Source organism: Salvia hispanica, chromosome 4 (assembly GCF_023119035.1).
Source record: "Salvia hispanica cultivar TCC Black 2014 chromosome 4, UniMelb_Shisp_WGS_1.0, whole genome shotgun sequence".
Taxonomy (NCBI): Eukaryota; Viridiplantae; Streptophyta; class Magnoliopsida; order Lamiales; family Lamiaceae; genus Salvia; species Salvia hispanica.
In genome coordinates, this window is record NC_062968.1 from 21,279,842 (window position 1) to 21,299,187 (window position 19,346).

At 34.8% G+C, this 19,346-nt stretch overlaps 2 protein-coding genes across 2 annotated transcripts; one reads left to right on the plus strand and one right to left on the minus strand.

Moving 5' to 3' along the window:
* Positions 1–9,598: 9,598 nt before the first annotated feature.
* LOC125222215 (oligopeptide transporter 4-like) lies at positions 9,599–14,460 on the plus strand. Its single transcript, XM_048124714.1, has 6 exons — positions 9,599–10,159; positions 10,583–10,680; positions 11,922–12,485; positions 12,626–12,878; positions 13,057–13,239; positions 13,694–14,460. Exons 1-6 carry the CDS (start codon positions 9,662–9,664, stop codon positions 14,306–14,308), a joined length of 2,211 nt encoding a protein of 736 aa, XP_047980671.1. The 5' UTR covers positions 9,599–9,661; the 3' UTR covers positions 14,309–14,460.
* Positions 14,461–14,653: 193 nt separating this feature from the next.
* LOC125222216 lies at positions 14,654–19,221 on the minus strand. The gene is made up of 9 exons (XM_048124715.1): positions 18,933–19,221; positions 18,015–18,116; positions 17,743–17,902; positions 17,451–17,630; positions 17,044–17,178; positions 16,576–16,658; positions 16,002–16,095; positions 15,763–15,880; positions 14,654–14,936 (listed from the first exon to the last, which is right to left on the minus strand). The coding sequence occupies exons 1-8, from the start codon at positions 19,190–19,192 to the stop codon at positions 15,782–15,784; spliced, it is 1,113 nt and encodes a 370-aa protein (XP_047980672.1). The 5' UTR covers positions 19,193–19,221; the 3' UTR covers positions 14,654–14,936; positions 15,763–15,781.
* Positions 19,222–19,346: the final 125 nt, after the last annotated feature.

The window sequence follows — 19,346 nt, forward strand, 5'->3', positions numbered from 1 at the left end:
ACATGATCCCTTCCATGTATCACAAACCAATTCTAACTTTATACTGACCTTTCATTGAGATGATCCTTTATTCTCAATTTATCATATGTTATCCAAAAACCACAATTGTATACAATCTATAATGATAACATATTCAATAAACAGAAACACAACTATAATTGAATTCCAAAGTGTCTTACACCTTATGAGCACAATATAATTCGCAAGCAAGGCTTTCTCTATAATACCCATATGTTTTTCATGGCCAATAAACATTTGGGTGATAATCCTTTATTTAACAGATCCGCTTCAATTATATTAGTCCTTATATGCTCAATGGACACTTTATGTTTCTGTACTTCTTCATTTACCGACAAATACTTCAACGTCATGCATATCACCTTTCAAGTATTTATCTTTCCTTTAGAAGAAGATTTCTGCGAAATTATCACAATAAAATCTCAGCGGCTTGGCTATAATGTTAACAGTTCCAAGTTCCGAGATTAAATTTCGCAATCACTTTTCATGAACTTTGGCCTCAAGGCATGCCAAAATTCAACGTTTATAGTGGGAATAGTAATGACAAACTATTTTCCACTTTTCCATAATATTGCTCCCACAACTTAAAGGAACAAATAGCCAAACGTCAATTTTCTACCATTGACGCATCCGGCATAGTCTGAATCTGTATATCCATTGACTTTTAAGTCATTGGATCCCCTTTACATAAGCATGTGCTCTTTGGTTCCTTACAAATACCCGAGAACTTTCATTGCAGCTTTCCAGTGATCCTTTTAGGATTACTTTGATATCGACCTAACATACCAACAATAATGTAATATTTGGTCACCTACATGTTTGAACATAGTTCAACCTCCCAACCACTGATGCATATGGAATTCTTTCCATTTCCTTATGCTCCAATTCAATTATAAGACATTATCTCCTTTCTTAATTGGAGCTATCCTTATAGAGCAATTTTCCATTCTATATATCTCTAAAATTTTTTATAGATATATCCTTTATGAGACAACTTTAACAATCCTTGTGATCTAACTCAAAATATTTCTATTTCGATCACATAAGATGTCTCACTTATATCTTCATTTCAAAATTCTTATGCTCCAATTCACTTTTAGGACATTCATTGTACCGAACTTGTCTCCTTTCTGAATTGGAGCAATCCTTATAGAGAGATACTACTTGTTAAGATCATGTAACATACCCATGTCATTTGCAACAATCAAAATATCATCAACATATAAGACTCAATTCATAAACTTGCTCCCACTGATTTTTACATAGATAATCGATGATCTCTACAAAATCATATGACATAATGGTATCATTAAACTTTAAAATACCATTCACAGGAAGCTTATTTTAGCTCATATATTGACTTACTTAGCTTACATACTAATTTTTCTTGTCATGTGGTCAAGAATCCTTCAGGTTGGTCCATATACACTTTCTCTACCATTTCTCCATTCAGAAAAGGTGGATTTTACATCCATTTGGTGAAGCTCGTGATCATAATGAGCCACCAAAGCCAAAATAATTCTTAAAGAATAGTCACTTTTCATGGCTCGTTGGAATGAGTAAATATTTATCACGTCTTATGTCACATTCACTTTTAATAGTGTAAACCACAGTAATTTGAAAAGACATATTTTATTTTCCTTACTGATCGTTTCAATATTTATTGTGGTTCACTATTCTCCTCCAAAATTGTGACAGGTTCATCTACTTCATTTTCGGTAGTGGGTTTTACACATCATCATGTTGTTCTATTGTGTATTTTGATTGTGATACAATAGGAACAACAACATTAGGTGCAACAACATGTGGATGAACCTTATCGTAGACTTCATGAACATCCACATTTTACCACTCCCACTAATTTTCACCATTTTCAATGAACCTAGCATTTCCCATTTAAAATATTCTCGTACTATGGTTAGAACAATAAAGTGTATACCCCTTTGATTTTTCCGGATAGACAATAATAATAAAAAAAATCACTGACAATCCTGAAATCAAAATCTTTTCATGTGGTATAACATTACTTATGCTCGACAACCCCAAATACGAATATGCCTTAAGCTAGGTCTCCTTACCGTCCATAGTTCTAAAGGAGTTTTAGGAACTGTCTTACTAGGAACCTGATTAAGCATATACATTGTTGTCTTTAAAGCATAAATCCACAACAAATAGGGTAACGTATAACAACATGACATAAGTCTAACCATTTCCCTTAAGGTACAATTCCACCTTTCCGTTTTGGAGTATCGAGCATTGTACATCGTGCACAACACCTCTACTTTGAGTAACTTTACAAATGGACATGGATAATATATATTATATAAAAAAAAACTCAACAACTCTATCTGATCTCACAACTTTAACTTTTCTATCTAACTGCCATACACCTTGTCAATGAATATCTTTAGGACATTCACTGGCTTGGATCTTTTATGCAATAGATATTTATTTCATATTGTGAGTAATCGTCAATAAAGATGATTAAGTAATTTTTATCAACCCAAGGAGTATCAAAATGACCGCATATATCAGTATGTATTACTTTAATAAGTTGAGTGCTTCTCGTGGCTGATTTCTTTATAATGTGTGTAGTATGCTTCCCCATAACGCAATCAACACGTATTTAGGATACTAAATTCCGACTTTGAGGAAGACTTTCGTACTTTACCAACCTCATAATCCTTTCTTTGGAAATAGGACCTAATCTTTAATGCCACAAGAACGCCAAACTTTTACTTGACCAACAACGCTTAACGCCTCGACTTTCAATATTAAATAAGGATTCAGAAAACTTTGCATCAAGATTTATCAATTATGTGAATCAAATAATGTACCAATACCATAATAGTAATCATTTCAGTACGATGTAGATTCACCATGTTCAATCTTGATATTAAAACTTAAGTTATCCAATCCATTTACAGAAACAATATTTATAGCACACTCAGGCACACAGAGATAACCGTTAAGATCTACATGACATCCGATGTCTAAGATCAATCTGTAAGTCTCAATGCCTTCGTTCCATGCCCTTATCATGTTTCTTTATGAACAATTATTGTTCAAATCCTTTTATAGATTGGATCGAACTAAATCCATGTTTAATCATGAGACATATGGATTGTAGCACCAAAAACTGACCACTAAGTATTATTAGGCTCTTCGATAAGATTTAATTAAAAGTAAACAAAAACAGTTATGTTCAACTTTCTTATCGAACCAAACCTTCCTTTTTAGGACAATCTTTCCTGAAGTGTTCTATTTTCATACAAATGAAACACTTCTTTTCCTTATGGATATGCTTTTCCGGACCTTTCAGAAAAGATTTATCCTTCTTTTGTCCTATTTACTTAGATTTCCTTTACTGGTGCCTATACCTCCAAGACCTATGAGATTCGCAACTTGAAATTTTATCTTCTTTAATCTCCCTTCCTTTTAAACCAACATGGCCTTAATTCTTTAAATGTTCCATGTATCTTTAATGGTGTTATAATTCACCTGGCTAAATTCAACATGTAGGGAGTTTATGATAAATTTTGGCTGACATTTGCTCATGAACCTCCATTCTCAAGGTCGTTAACTTTACTGTCTGTCAAGTTAGACATGTTTGTCACATGATCGTGAATCGGCTGAGACCAGTCAAACTATATTGTAGTAAGCCCATTCATTATACTTCTACATTTGACTTATCAGTCAACTCCGATCGTGAACACTCTTTAATTTTCTTAATAAATTCCCTAGCTTTTACTGTCATGGACAAAGATGACCTCAAATTTTCTGTCATCGTCATTCTCACGAGGCTCAACCTACTTGATCACTCCCAAGTCTCACATTGAGATTTTTAGTTACAGAGTGACATCTATAATGGTTAAGATTCCTCTTGCGTTCGTATGACATGGTCCAATATCTTTACACCCAGCGTTAGCCGGATCTATTCAGATCATTCTCCATAATTTTGCCCATTAATTTAATGACAGAGTTAGCATATGCATACAAATTTTATAAAGCTGCAACATTTATACATGCTTATCTATACGTGCATAGTTCTTTAACACGGATTCATAAACAGTAATAAAAACTTTAAATAACATGCATTCAAGTAACCTTTGGACAATACTTAAGCACATGTACTTTCAGCGATGCTAAATATATACTTTAACAATTAATCAAACTAAACATATATCAAATAAGCATGTTGTCTTTGGGTGTACATACTAAATTATACATGAGTAAATGATTAATCCTTTTCGTATTTATTAACTATATACAATGATCCACCTTTGGGTGATCTCCCAGTATATAGATAAAAAATAATTGATCAATCAAAATCTTATGTCATTTATAGCATCTCTATAATCATGATCAATTAATTAACATTTATCATTTTCAATAAATAAATACAATATAACAAGACCACTTTGGTGATAAACACGTTATATATTATTTAAATATTGAAATCTTTAATGGGTAGAATATCCTAATATTGTTTTAACATTTCATAAAACAATTACCCAACACAAAAGCGGAAGCATATTAACCAAAATCGAAAAATCCAAGACCATTCAAATTTCAATTTTGAAATCACATAAATGGTGAATTAACCAAATCTAGATTGGCTCTGATACCAACTGTAAGTCATATCTCTATGCTTTAATGATTTCGATAATGAAATCTAATTCTAGATTTGAATTAATTCAACCATAGCATTTATATTATAAGTGGAGATAAAATCACCAACCTCCATCCATGCTTTTTTCATTTGATGTAGAGGTTGAATCCACCAATTGATGTTAGTCCTCTCGTTGGCTGGATCCTCCATAATTGATGTTATCCCCTTTTTGACCTCAAGCCTTTAATGATTCTTTTGATGGATAAAGAATTAATAATTTATCATTCCCATAATATATATAAGTATATCTGTATATGTGAATACCATTGCATGTATATCATTTATTTGCAATTGATCACGTATTTCCTTTTCTGTATTTCGACAATGAGCAAAACCTCATTTATATAGAAATCTTTGCACCTCTTCGTAAAGACGTGACTTTCCACAATATGCAATTAAATGAATAGACACAACTTTTGATTAAGGTAGTTAATTAACTGCCTTTTCCTAATCAATCTAATAAACTAACGGTACACATTAAAAAATATGCATAATCCTTACATTATTATATACTAGTATATATGTACACATTATAAAACCTTTCGTATATACATATACTATATTATAATGAATCCATACATATATCTATATATAATTATGGCATATTAGAGGTAAGAGAGAAGGGTTATCAATACACCCGATTCTAATTCTTTAATCGAAACCGGTCCATCACAATATCGTCTTTTATATTAGAATCCTTAATTTATTATGAACTTAATCCTTAATATTAAACCAATAGAGACATAGGTCACATAAGAATATAAATATTCTTACAGGTCAAAATTACCACTTAATTGGTAGTTTGCTACCGCAACATGGTGCATCTCCCAAGTTTGTTCAATTGTATATTTATGACACGGATAATGAGATCAATAATAGAATGAGATGTGTAAGGTATGCATTTATAATTATATGATTTTAGTGTTAAATTTAAGTTGATTTTGTTATATTTTATTTTAACGTACTACTTATTATCTTTGTAGGGAGAGAAATGCTGGTAATAATCTTCACTCTGAGAAGATGTTTGAATTCTATGTTATGTTGATTGAATTTATAATGAACTATTTATTTTGAATTTAATTTTATTTATTTACTTTATTATTTAGTATTTCTCAATCTTTTGTTTGTATATCCTATTCTATTTATATTTCTTTCCCTCATGTCCTTTCATTACAGTGGATTAATAGATTGATAGATGTAGAAGTAGAATTATGTTTTTTAAATCTTTATCATCTTATATAAAATATTTAAATAGTTTCTATTCTTGATTTGCAATAATTTTTATATTTATTTTTATATATATATATATTCTTTATTTTGATTTAATTCATTTTAAATATATTTCCTTGTTTTTTGAAATGTTAATAATAAGTTTTTACAAAATACTCTCTCCGTCCCAGATTAGGAGTTAGATATAGTTATGACTCGGGTTTTAAGAAAGAGTTGAAGCGTGTAATAATTAAGTGAGATGGTGGAGTGTGTAATAAATGATTTGAGTTGGTTGAAAGTGGGTCACTTTTGACTTTTTAGATTTAAAAGATGTTTATTGGTTTATTTTAATGTAGATAATGACATTTTGATGTAATTTTGATGAACAATGGGGTAAAATTGTTTGACCAAATATGAAAAATTCTAAATGTGACTCTTAAACTGGGACGGACTTTTATGGCAAAAAGTGACTCTTAATCTGGGACGGAAGGAGTATTCAATAGTTTTTATTCGCGAACTCAGTAATTGTTTACTTTTTTTTTCTCTATATTAGTTATTCTTGAAGGATGTTTGTATTTCTTTCCCTCATGTCCTTCCGTTATAATGGATCGATAGATTGATATATGTAGAAGTAAAAATATATTTTTTGAAATGTTAATAACCATACAATATTTCAATAGTTTTTATTCTTGAATTGCAAAAAATTAAATAATATTATATTTTATTTTTTTGTGAAGATAATTTGGCCCGTGCTTTGCACGGGTGGTAAAACTAGTATATATATATCAGACATCAATCATCTCCACGCTTTAATGATCGCTATAATTAATTTCAAAATTTCCACAATTCGACAGGTATAGGTTGGGCAATCGAGGAACAAATTGTGCTCCAAATTCAACTCTTTATGTGGATTGCTTTTATATATAAAGAACAACGATACATATACAGATTCTTGGACATCTATATTTATGTGGAGTAAATTACAAAGTGATGATCAAAGTATAATTAATTAATGTATAAATACATATCAAATCTCAATCACCAGATAAAAAATGGAAGGATGAGATTGGATGGAATTTGAAAATACAAAATTCATTTCAGCGATTATTTATTTCATTCCATGTTTTCAAATATGTTTTATGAATTAAAAGCCTTTATAGTGAACTAAAACTCTCTTATAGTGAAAGTACAACAACCTTCACTATAGTGAACTAAACTTTAAAAACTTTAAACCCTTCATTATAGCAGCGTTTTGGTTCACTCCGTATTATAAACTCAAGCGCCTTTATAGTGAACTAAAACACTTTTGTAATGAATTCCGTGCTTTGGTTCCGAGTTATGTATTTAAATAATGATCGACCTATATAACTACTCCTGTTAATCATAAAAACATTCAATTTTAGTAAAAATGATTAGTAGTACTATTTTTAGTCAGAGTTTGCGGTGTCTATCTGGTCTCATCACCTATAATATCATGCATCACATATCTTATTTTTCTTAAATGGTTTATTATTTCGTATAATTTGCAATTGTATATTTATATATCTAATTATCTTGATATGTGAATAATTGACAAATACTCTAATTACAAATCTAGAATCGTAATTATTTTTTGAGAGGTGAAAAAAATAGAAGTGCTTTCTAGTTGAGCACTCTTCATTCGAGATGTGTCTATAGTGTAAGATTTGAGCTGCAGACCATATAACCCTATAATATTTTTTTTCAAGGCGTTTATTGGTACCCTCGTCCATGAGTGTCCTGCTCGCGGCGAGTCATCCTCTTCTCTTTAAGCTTAGTCGCATTTTGTCCAATCAGAGTCATCAGACAACCTCTACTCATTTAGATGTGAACCTCATACCCGTCTCGTCGCTCAAAACAATGTCGGTTGAGCCACTAGTGGAAAAGTAGCAATAGGATGTGTATTTTGTTCTCGTCAGTCGGACATGTTCTCTACTGTTCCCTATTTTTCACGGTATCAAACCTTCACACATAAAAGATACTACCAATTAAGCTCATATTTTGGATATCTAAGTAATATAAAAGACAAATACTAAATGAATGTGTGAAATCTTTGATATACTAGAACAAATCCAACACACACGTAGTATATATACATAGAGAGTAGACTAATGAGTTAAATTTTAAGTGGGGACAAAGTTATACTCCACATTTGAATAACTAAGGTATACCACACAACTATTAATCCACTCTCATCCGCGTCCACACACAAGAATCGTCCTATCCTCATTAATTCACCACATTCAAATTCCACATCCTCATGTCAGACGTGCTTCCCAAATTTTCAACAGTTTTTCTACAATTAATTACGTTTTCACATTCTTACAAACAACAAAACATAATTAAAAATTGGTTGACTTCATATGTCAATTGTCATCCCCATCAGTCACTCCCACATTTTCTTCATTACCACTTAAAAAATCTCACTATATATATAAAATATATAAATATATTATATGACCAATATCCAGAGTACCACTTTAGTTTATTTTACATTGTTTTGTTTTGTTCGTTTCATATATTTAAATACCCCATAATTCGATTTTTATCAATTATTATCATCGCCTTTATTATTAAAAGTTTCTAAAATTCATAATTCGATTTTTAATTTGTTGGACATTACAGAAAAAATAGACAAATCAAACTTTAGTGTATTAAAACATAGATAAATATATAAAACAAAATAAGTAACAGTACTACTAGAACCTAATATGAATTGAAGTATTAAACGAAAGTAATACTTACATATAGCATTCTCATCAGACATTTATCATAACATTTCTCTCGGTATAAATGTACAAACATAGGACATGTCTTATCTATACATATATAAAAGACGAGTTTTGAGAGGATTTGAATAATTATCTTGTGCAAGGAATGTAAATACAATAAATAAAAACTATTAAATTAGTTTTGGCGATGTAACCGTCTATTAGGGTGTAGCACCAAATAATACTCCCTCCGTCCACGAAAATTCGTCCCGGTTTGACCGGGCACTTGAATTTTAAGAAATGTAATGTAAAGTGAGTTGAAAAAGTTAGTGGATTGTGGGTCCTACTTTTATATATTAGTTTTATAATAAAATGTGAGTAGGAATGAGTTAGTGGAATATGGGGTCCACTACCAAAAATAAAAAAGTGAAATGGGACAAATTTTGGGGGACGGACGAAAATGGAAAACTGGGACAAATTTTCGTGGACGAAGGGAGTACTCCTTCCGTCCATCATTAAATGCCTCATTTTTCCTTTTTATTTCGCCAGTCAATAAATGTCTCATTTCACTTTTACTATATTTGGTAAGGGGACTCTACGTTCCACTAACTCATTCCACTCACATTTTATCATAAAACCAATATATAAAAGTAGGTCCCAAATTCCACCAACTTTTCAATCCACTTTACTTCATAAAGTCTAGCAATTTCTTAAAATATGTACCGGTCAAATATGAGACATTTAATAGCGGACGGACGAAGTAGTAGTACTAAAACCTGGAGTATTGAACGAGAGCAATACTTACATAGTACTCACATCATGACCTGTATTATAACATTTCTCTCAGTATAAATGTACGAAGGACATGCCTAATTAATTATAATACCAAAAAGAATACTCCTACTACATTTAAAATTCCCAACTCTCACCATATCAATTACTTCATCCTATATAGTTAGCCCCACCCCCATTACCCATAATATTAAACCTCATAGCCAAGTAGTGAACCCAAACTCCCTCTCCTCTCCTCAACATGGGAACCTTAGCACCCCCGGCCGCCGCCGTCTTCGCCCCAGACGAAGACGATGAGTCCCCCATCGAAGAGGTCCGTCTCACCGTAACAAACACGGACGACCCGACCCTGCCCGTGTGGACGTTCCGGATGTGGTTCCTCGGGCTGCTCTCCTGCGCCATGCTCTCCTTCCTCAACCAGTTCTTCGCCTACCGCACCGAGCCCCTCATCATAACCCAGATCACGGTCCAGGTCGCGTCCCTCCCCATCGGCCACTTCATGGCCGCGGTGCTGCCCGAAACCAGGTTCGGGCTGCCCGGGTTCGGGCCCAGGCGATTCTCCCTCAACCCGGGCCCGTTCAACATCAAGGAGCATGTGCTCATTTCGATATTCGCGAACGCCGGGAGCGCCTTCGGGTCCGGGTCGGCTTATGGGGTGGGGATTGTCACCATTGTTAAGGCTTTTTATGGGAGAGAGATCTCTTTCTTGGCTGGTTGGCTTCTCATTATCACTACTCAGGTACTAATTAGGTCCCTCTCTCTTGATAATTTTCTTGATGTGTATAATTTTTATTTGATTATGATTGCTTAAATTAGACTTTAATGTGGAAATTATTGAAAGATACATCAACTATTTTAAGTAAGCTGTTATTGAATTTTGTGATGTAAGTCTCTCTCAAGATCACTGTTACAAGTAGGAAATTTTGTTTGGGTATTGTTAGTAAAAGTCATTCTTCTTCCTAGATTAATTGTTCCATTCTGTCAACAAATCAGTGTCCTCTAGTATTTGAATAAGTTATCCAAAATCAAAACTGAAAAAGTAGAAATCGTATTTCATTCATACTTCCACTTGTGACATACTCAAATAATTTTTTCTAAACCATAAAGGGATATTTATTGGTGGGTGGTGAGAAATTAATAGCAGTAAATTGGAATATTGCAGGTGCTGGGATATGGGTGGGCCGGGCTTTTGAGGAAGTACGTGATCGAGCCGGCCCACATGTGGTGGCCCGGAACTCTAGTCCAAGTCTCCCTCTTCCGGTGAGTCAAATTTTCCGCCTGTTTCCACACTGTTTTATTTTAATTTATTAGACTACTAGTCATTATCATCTCATTATATTGTCATTTATTTTATAGGAGTATCTCCTAGTGCATATACTATTATGTTAATATAAGATTTCATCAAGTGGGCAATCCTTCTCCTTTTCTATGACTTACTTGACTTGATAGGCCCTAGGTTCACGTTTGTCACCAATTAAGCTATATGAATATCCAACTTTTTCCAAAAGTAATATATTTAGCTGGATACATTATTGCATAATCTTGCCATATATTTGCTTTAATAATTGATGTACACCACTGAGAGAGAGAGAAGATGGAAGCAAGTTGATAGTAACCTTTTATGAGCTTCACGTGCTAAATCTTTGGCCTTACAGTTACTCCACCTCTTGATCATAAATGCACCCACCAAGATTCCTCAGCAATCAATCAGACTTAGTTTGTGGACAGATTCATGGACCCATAGAAACCTAAAATCTCATCTAGATTCATAGCTCATGGAATCTATGGCTTAATTTACTAGGATATTTAAAAACAGTAAACTTTTTACTGATTACTACTAGAAAATGAACTCCCTCTAACTTACTGTCAAGAAACAGAAAAATTGGAGATTTTTTCTTAATCATAGCACAGTGAACATTAGCTAATAATTAAGATTAGCTGGAATTAAAGTAGATGAGAAAATGCTATACGCCAAACCTGAAAGAGGAGCTCTTGAATCGAATAACCTGGTGCGTATCAGCGTATCTGAAGCTCGTACAAAATCAGACTGACATAGGAAAAAAAGGAGATATGTGAAATTATAGAGGAACAAGAAATCAATCCTGAGATATGCTATATAGAATAAGACTATGTGAAATCACGAGGTCGAAAGCTTCGTTATTTATACGTGCAAAAACTATTACAAGTGATGAACAGCACCTGATAAGCTGACCAGTTTACATATTTTCCCAAGATTTTGAGATATCAAATGCATCTCTCCAAACTGAAGGATCTCATGTGAAAATACAACAATGCAACGCTGTGTAGACTTTGAAGGTAAAAATGAACCAAAATTGCCAAGGAAAGAGAGCAGAATTTGCATGTGCAGTGTTCATCACTCCTTTTCAAAATCATGTGTTTTCTCCACTTCATCTGCATATTTAGCGTGGTCCGAATTGAGACAGACTAAACTCCACATTCTTGTACCATAACCTCACCGATGATTTCTTCTGACTTTGCAGGGCTTTACATGAAAAAGATGAGGCGCGCATGTCAAGGGCAAAGTTTTTCCTGATTGTGCTAATATGCAGCTTCTCATGGTACCTATTTCCCGGGTACCTGTTTCCAACTCTCACAAGCATTTCATGGATGTGCTGGGCATTTTCCAAGTCAGTCACAGCACAGCAGATTGGATCAGGCATGAGAGGCCTTGGCCTCGGAGCCGTGACATTAGATTGGACAGCCGTAGCATCCTTCTTGGGCAGCCCACTAGTAACTCCCTTCTTTGCCATAATGAATGTCTTTGCGGGTTATGTGCTCATAATCTACTTAGTGCTTCCTACAGCCTACTGGGGATTTGACTTGTATGGTGCTAGGAAGTTTCCAATTTTCTCCTCGCACCTGTTCACATCTCAAGGTCAGAAGTATAACATATCTGCAATTGTAAACGACAAGTTTGAGTTGGATATTCAAAAGTACGAACAACAGGGCAGAATACATCTCAGCATGTTCTTTTCCCTGACATATGGGTTTGGCTTTGCAACTATTGCATCTACCCTAACACATGTGGCCTTCTTCTACGGAAGGTACTGAATTTCAATGCTACTTTTTATATTCATTTTTTAAATTACCACCTAAGTATATTTTATGCATAGAGCATACTCAGGTAATACATCATCCCAAACATGATGATTAGCTTAACAGCTTGTTAATATGTAAACCACAGGGAAATAATCGAAAGATTCCGTGCTTCATATAACGAAAAAGAGGATGTTCATACAAAGCTTATGCGCAAATATGCAGACATACCTTCCTGGTGGTTCTATGCATTACTAGCAGTGACCTTTACTGCTTCTCTGATGCTCACCATATTCTTGAATGACCAAGTTCAGATGCCATGGTGGGCACTGATCTTCGCCTGTATCATTGCCTTTGTTTTCACACTTCCAATCAGCATCATCACAGCCACAACCAACCAGGTAACTGAGTAGTGGCATTCCTCTCTAATGTTGTTGACTACAAAAAGAATATAGTTGTGCCTTCAGTGCCAAACATACACCGTGCATGCTCACAAACACATTCAAGGAGTATCATATAGCAACCGTCAATTTAATATTATTATTCTCTGATACAAAAATAAAAATGTTTTATTTGCAGACTCCTGGATTGAATATAATCACAGAGTATGTTATGGGTCTCGTATACCCAGGAAGACCAATTGCAAATGTCTGCTTTAAAGTCTATGGATATATGAGCATGGCACAGGCTGTCTCTTTCCTAAGTGATTTCAAGCTAGGCCACTACATGAAGATCCCTCCCAGATCAATGTTTATAGTTCAGGTAGATTGCATTGTTCACCTCACATTCTTCATCATCATGCTCTCAAACTGTGTATACTCAATCAGAATAGAACAATTATGTTTCAGTCCTAACCAACCACATAGATAAGTACATCATTTTAAATGGGTAATAACCAATGTTAGCTAAACTTTGAGTTCTACAGCCGTTACCTACTGTAAGGGATAAGATGATGTGGATACCAAAAGGGATGAGATCCACACTCGAATAAACTAATCACCAATTCGACTACCAACCTACATATATGATGAGCATGCTCAGCATGGCCTTACTATAGGAAATTGGAATATGTGATAACATAGAAGAACATAATACTCATCACTCTAAGATGCAAGGCAGTCTTTCTATGATATATTGTTGTATAATCAATACCTGAAATTCTTACCATCCCAGTTGACTTACTCTTCTCATCTGTATTCCATTTATGCTGCATCAGTCCGTGGGAACAGTTATAGCTGGAACAATCAACATTTCTGTGGCGTGGTGGCTGCTTACATCTATCAAAAACATATGCCACGACGACCTCCTTCCACCAGACAGTCCGTGGACATGCCCCGGAGACAGAGTCTTCTTCGATGCATCAGTCATTTGGGGTTTAGTGGGGCCCAAAAGAATATTCGGAAGTCTCGGAAACTATAGTTCAATGAACTGGTTTTTCCTTGGAGGTGCAATAGGTCCTGTCATTGTCTGGCTCTTCCACAAGGCATTTCCAAACCAATCTTGGATTCCTCTAATCAACCTGCCTGTCCTTCTAGGGGCAACGGGTATGATGCCACCTGCAACACCATTAAATTACAATGCCTGGGTCATCATTGGGACGATCTTCAACTACTTCCTCTTCCGTTACCGGAAAAACTGGTGGCAGAGGTATAACTACATTGTTTCAGCGGCTCTAGATGCCGGAGTAGCTTTCATGGCAGTGGCACTCTATTTTACATTCGGCATAGAGGATAAAGAAATAGATTGGTGGGGCACGAGCGGTGAACACTGCATCTTGGCTACTTGTCCTACCGCTAAAGGCATACAAGTTGCTAATTGTCCAGTTTACTAAATGTTTTCCACTAATAGGTATCAAGGATATTTTTGCTGCCTTTATTTCTGTGAGTATTCTGCAATTTTAAGATGTTAAATCAAAGGTAGAAACATGAAATATATGTATATTCATCTACTGATCAAAGTACTTGTATATACACAATAGTCCTATATGAACTAGGCAATCACTAACCTGCTCTACTTATACCATATACTGATACACACAAATCTCATTCTAACACTTCCCGTCAAGCTGGGGCACAGATATTAATCAAGCACAGCTTATACAAAGTGACAATCAATCTCAATATGCATGGTTCACTCATGAAAGACTAGATTAGATGCCATGTGAATTGCAGCCTGATTATCTCACCAAAAATTAGCTTGTATTCAAACATTCAAACCCACTTCACATACAGAAACCAATGTGCATTCATGATCTCACATACAGATAGTCATAGCTCTATACTCTGAATCCACACTAGAGCGTGGGACCTCTTTATCTTTTAAAACTTTTCGATGAAATCTTCCGTCCAAAGAACACAGAAAATCCAGAAGTAAATCTTTTGTCTTCTTGCGACCCCACTTTTCTTGATCTCCTCATACAAGATTCTTATCTCATATATCACGGCATGCCTTTGTCAAATCTGAAAATGGAACCAAAAGAAAGTCGTTAGCGAATGTCCATAAGTGAGACACATGATTCACCTAAACCTTTCAAATTGCGCATTATTCCTTCCCTGTTATCTTTTCCATATTACACTTCATTCTTATATGCAAATATGACCTTCTATTGAAAGTTTACCATGAAATTTCATCAGTCAAACACTAAAAACACTTCAATATTCACAATAACAATAATTAAAGAAGTAAAACACAGCACTCATATAACCTAACAACCCTACAATCCTCGCAAGATAGAATCCAAGAGATAGAAATATTGAATTTTGGGGGAAAATGCATTAGAAATCCAAAATACACAAATTAAGGCTACTATATAATCTTAAACTAAGAAATCCACAATGATATAAATCCACAAAAAGAGGTTAATCTTAACTAATGGCCACATGATACCTAGTAATTGAATCCTTTTTCCTTATTAATCACCAGAGTTAAGTATAAACATGGCAAATTGTGTTACATATTTTGGGGCTAAAGTATATCTCGGCAAAGAGAAACAAAATTGTCTAATAAATTATAAGGTCACAGTCTCTTGATCCTCAGAAGATAATCCTCTCACTTGATATAAAAGTAGTGCCAAACAACAAGGCTGTTGTAATACAAATCAAACCGTCATATTTCTAACAATGTACTGTCCACCACCACTTACAGCCTTTCTGTGTTAGAAAATTTTAGTTTATAAAAGTGATCACATGGAACCCCCAAGGCATAAACCCATTAGATCGACGCTAGTCAATGAAATCATGGAAGTAACTTCAGAGAGTAAAGCGAGCTAATAACAAAGTAACTAACTTCCTTATCACTGATGGCATTATCTTATTGGCGATGGCAGTGCTGAACGCCACTGGTTATACTCATCCATACGAATAATAAAGGAGCTGGAACCTGGAAAACCACCACCACCGTATGCCTGCAGGTAGAGATACAGAAACCAGACTTGAAACTTGATCAGGAATTCTGCTGGAAACATTCTTATATGGGTTGTTTATAATAAGTGCATAAAAGGAGAATAAGTCCGCCACGTTGCAAACCTTAGCAATTTCAGATGTATCAGTACCGCTGTCTACAGTTCTCAGGCACATTTTTAGATTGTTCCTCTGCATGTAAACGACTGCTCCAATAGGCCTGTTTCATTTGTAGGCATACTCAGTGTGACACACATGGCAAACAAACACCCAGCTAAGTAGCAGTAGCCACACTAAACTTCTGTTTGTTTTACTTCAGGCATCAAATTTACAAAGGTGAAAAGAGAGCTAATAGTAAAAGAGTATCAAACTTGAAAATTGAAATTTAAACATGCTTAAAAGGTTCGCCTAGTAATTTAAACTGATACATGCACACAACAATTAACTACATCAAGGCTCAAGCTAGCCATGAACGATACACCTATTGTGCAACTGCATACTATCATCCATATGTTCATGCCTGTTGCTGAGATGAGTGGCAATCTAGTCCTAAGGAATTATGGCATCAAAAGTTTTCGGAAAACATGCAAGACAGAGATGCATATGACAAACATGAAAGACAGATGCAAAAATGAATTACGAGGGACAATTAATCTTATGGAAAGACAAAAGGAAAACAGATAGAGCATGGTTCAATCACCTTAACCCAGCTGCTGCACTCATTTGGCTAAGTTCCTTGCCCATTTCATCACTGAAATCTGAATTCCCATCAGATCTTATCGCCTAGCCAACAAGATAGACGCCAGGCAATTAACATATAATTATATTACTTCAGGCTTTTAATAGTTTCAAGCCTGTCAAATGCGAGAATCACCCCAAATAAAATAACTAAATAAGAATTATACTCCACTTACTTTACTCTCTTTCCACTTTAACTATTTAATTATCATTTTCCTAAAACCCATGGTTAAAAGAAGTGCCTCACTTACCGTGGGACAGAGGGAGTAGAATATAAATTTAAAAAATAGCAAATGGAAATAACAAGAATAAAGATGATTCAATTAATGTAATTATGTCACATGCTTTAAGATTGACTTAATGATGAAAATCACAAGCGTAATTTAACTAATTATGGACTACTGAACAGGTCATTTGACAATTGTCATACCAGACATTCACCATAAAAGCCTCGGCCCAACTTAATCTTGAACACTTTATTCAGCAGTTTACTTGCTTCTGTCTGTCGATTAGAAAGACAGGTGTCTCCATTGATGATCAAGTCTTCAGAGCAAATCTCTGTTAACTGTTCATAGCAGAAGAAGACCAAAACTAAGTAAAGTATTCAAATCTACACAAATCAAAGCATACCAGTGTTGAAAGAATAGTGACTGAGTAACTCTTTTCCTTCAATGGAGTTGACTTTAAATTATTAAAAGATTACTTCATCCAGCAATACAACTATCAGATAGTACAGAATCTACAGATACAGTTACTGCTTTTTCAGTTTACAATTGCTTCAATGGTGTCATATTTCCAAAGAAGAAAATGGAGTAAATTTATACAAATTGCTTGCACCTGTTGATACATGAGTGGGTTAGTGATGCAGTTTAATTTCGACCGAAATGCTCTTAGTCCAATATAAAAGGCTTTAATGTTGGGTAAATTCCATTGCCGTAGATCTCCAGCTTCAACATATTTGAGAATCATCTCCATGCGTTCTTGGTCATCATGGTTTAGCAGGCTCATATTATCAATCTGCCATGTGTCTAGCACTTAAAATGAGTCATCACTACTTATGAAAATTTATTAACAGCTGTATATCCAGTAAAACAGAAAAACCAAAATAAAACATCCAGCTCTGAGTTACCTGATCAGATCTAGTATCTGAGAGTTTAGCAGAGAAATATTCATACACAGCAGTGGAGCTACTCTTCTCGATATTTACATGAATTGAAATATTCGGATCAGAATCTTCCCTTGAAGAAATTTGGGAAAGCACTGATTTCCGGTGATCAAAACCAATGACCCTAATAACAAAAGATGTTGAGTTAAACCAGTGCCAACTTCATGTCCAGAACTCCCAGTTAGAAGGAATCATACGTTAAAAGACATTCAGTAACATGTGCAACTATGACTCACGTGGATGATGTTCGCCTGGAAAGCTCCAAAGGAAAACCTTTCGGACCCAAACAGTCTAAAAAGTAGCACGTCTTCATTCCTTCTATGCACAAGTCATCAACGCTAAAGAAACATTACAACGAAAGAAGACTGTAAGGGCAGATATATACAGTGGCAAGGTTACACAAATGTTAGTACGCCTGTGGCAGCTCATCACCAAAAAACAGTGGATCAGGTCCTGAGTCACACCTACTTGCATCTCTGATACAACATACTGGTGAAAAGTATATCCACTATACTTCAAGCATGTAAAAGCAGAGTGCAGTATAAACATCGAAAATAAATTCCCCACAACACCACCATACATTCTCTGAAACTATAGGTGATGCACACACAAGATTTAGTACTACTATATTACCTAAATGGATCAAAAATAGGAAACAGGAATTTTTTATTTCATTTTCGTCTATATCGAAAAATGTGAAACAGAAGCTCAATCACAAATTATCATTTCACTTCAACACACATGTGCTGACTTACAACAACAATGCATACTGCTTAAATGCTGTTTCCACATCAGGATTGAATACTAAATGCCACTTCCAACTGTACACCGCAAGATTATACCATAAATTCATGCAGATTAAAAGCAGAATGCAATATAAGCATAAAATCAAATTCATCACAACATCGCCATACATTCTCAGATTGTGATTAATGCTAACTACAGGTGATGAGTACATGTTAATAAATTACCTAAACGGATTGAAATTAGGAAATACTATGAATTCCTGATTTCAACTCCATCAAAATCAGAAATGCGAAACAGAAGCTCAATTACAAATTACTCCATATCATTCATTGAATACTAAATCACATTTTTAACTGAACACCGCCAGATAATACCATAAATTCGTGAAGAAGACAAGCATACGTTACCTGAAGGGCGAAACGGAGGAGAAAGGCAATATGAAGCAAGGGAGGTTGAGTCGAGAGTGGTAGAGGTGCGCGAAAAGCGCTCCAAATGCGCCGGAGAATGAGGGGTAGTTGTACAGCACCAAGTTGGGGATTTTGTTCTCCGACGCCTTCCGTATTGCTTCCAGAGTGGCGTCCGAGCGCAATTGACGGACCAGCAGAGGAAATCGGAAAGTGGCGGAAGAGGCGGCCAGCCGCCGTGTGAAGGCAGCGGAGGGAGCCATTTAATTTTTCCGGCGGTAATTATCATAAATATTTCCCGTAACTGTTTAAAATGTTTGCTCTATTTACCGGAAAAATGAGTGCAACATTAATTTATTTTATTATAAAATTAATATATTATTCATTTATATTTTAAAAATCCATGTCAAAATCAAA

Excerpts from the sequence above, each read along its gene's own strand:
- LOC125222215 (XM_048124714.1), top strand. The coding sequence starts at position 9,662 with ATGGGAACCTTAGCACCCCCGGCCGCCGCCGTCTTCGCCCCAGACGAA. Across the intron at positions 10,681-11,921 it reads GTCCAAGTCTCCCTCTTCCG|GGCTTTACATGAAAAAGATG; the intron begins GTGAGTCAAATT and ends CTGACTTTGCAG. Across the intron at positions 12,486-12,625 it reads GTGGCCTTCTTCTACGGAAG|GGAAATAATCGAAAGATTCC; the intron begins GTACTGAATTTC and ends TGTAAACCACAG.
- LOC125222216 (XM_048124715.1), bottom strand. The coding sequence starts at position 19,192 with ATGGCTCCCTCCGCTGCCTTCACACGGCGGCTGGCCGCCTCTTCCGCC. Across the intron at positions 18,117-18,932 it reads TCCTCCGTTTCGCCCTTCAG|CGTTGATGACTTGTGCATAG; the intron begins GTAACGTATGCT and ends ATGTTTCTTTAG. Across the intron at positions 16,659-17,043 it reads GCTTTTATGGTGAATGTCTG|GCGATAAGATCTGATGGGAA; the intron begins GTATGACAATTG and ends CTTGTTGGCTAG.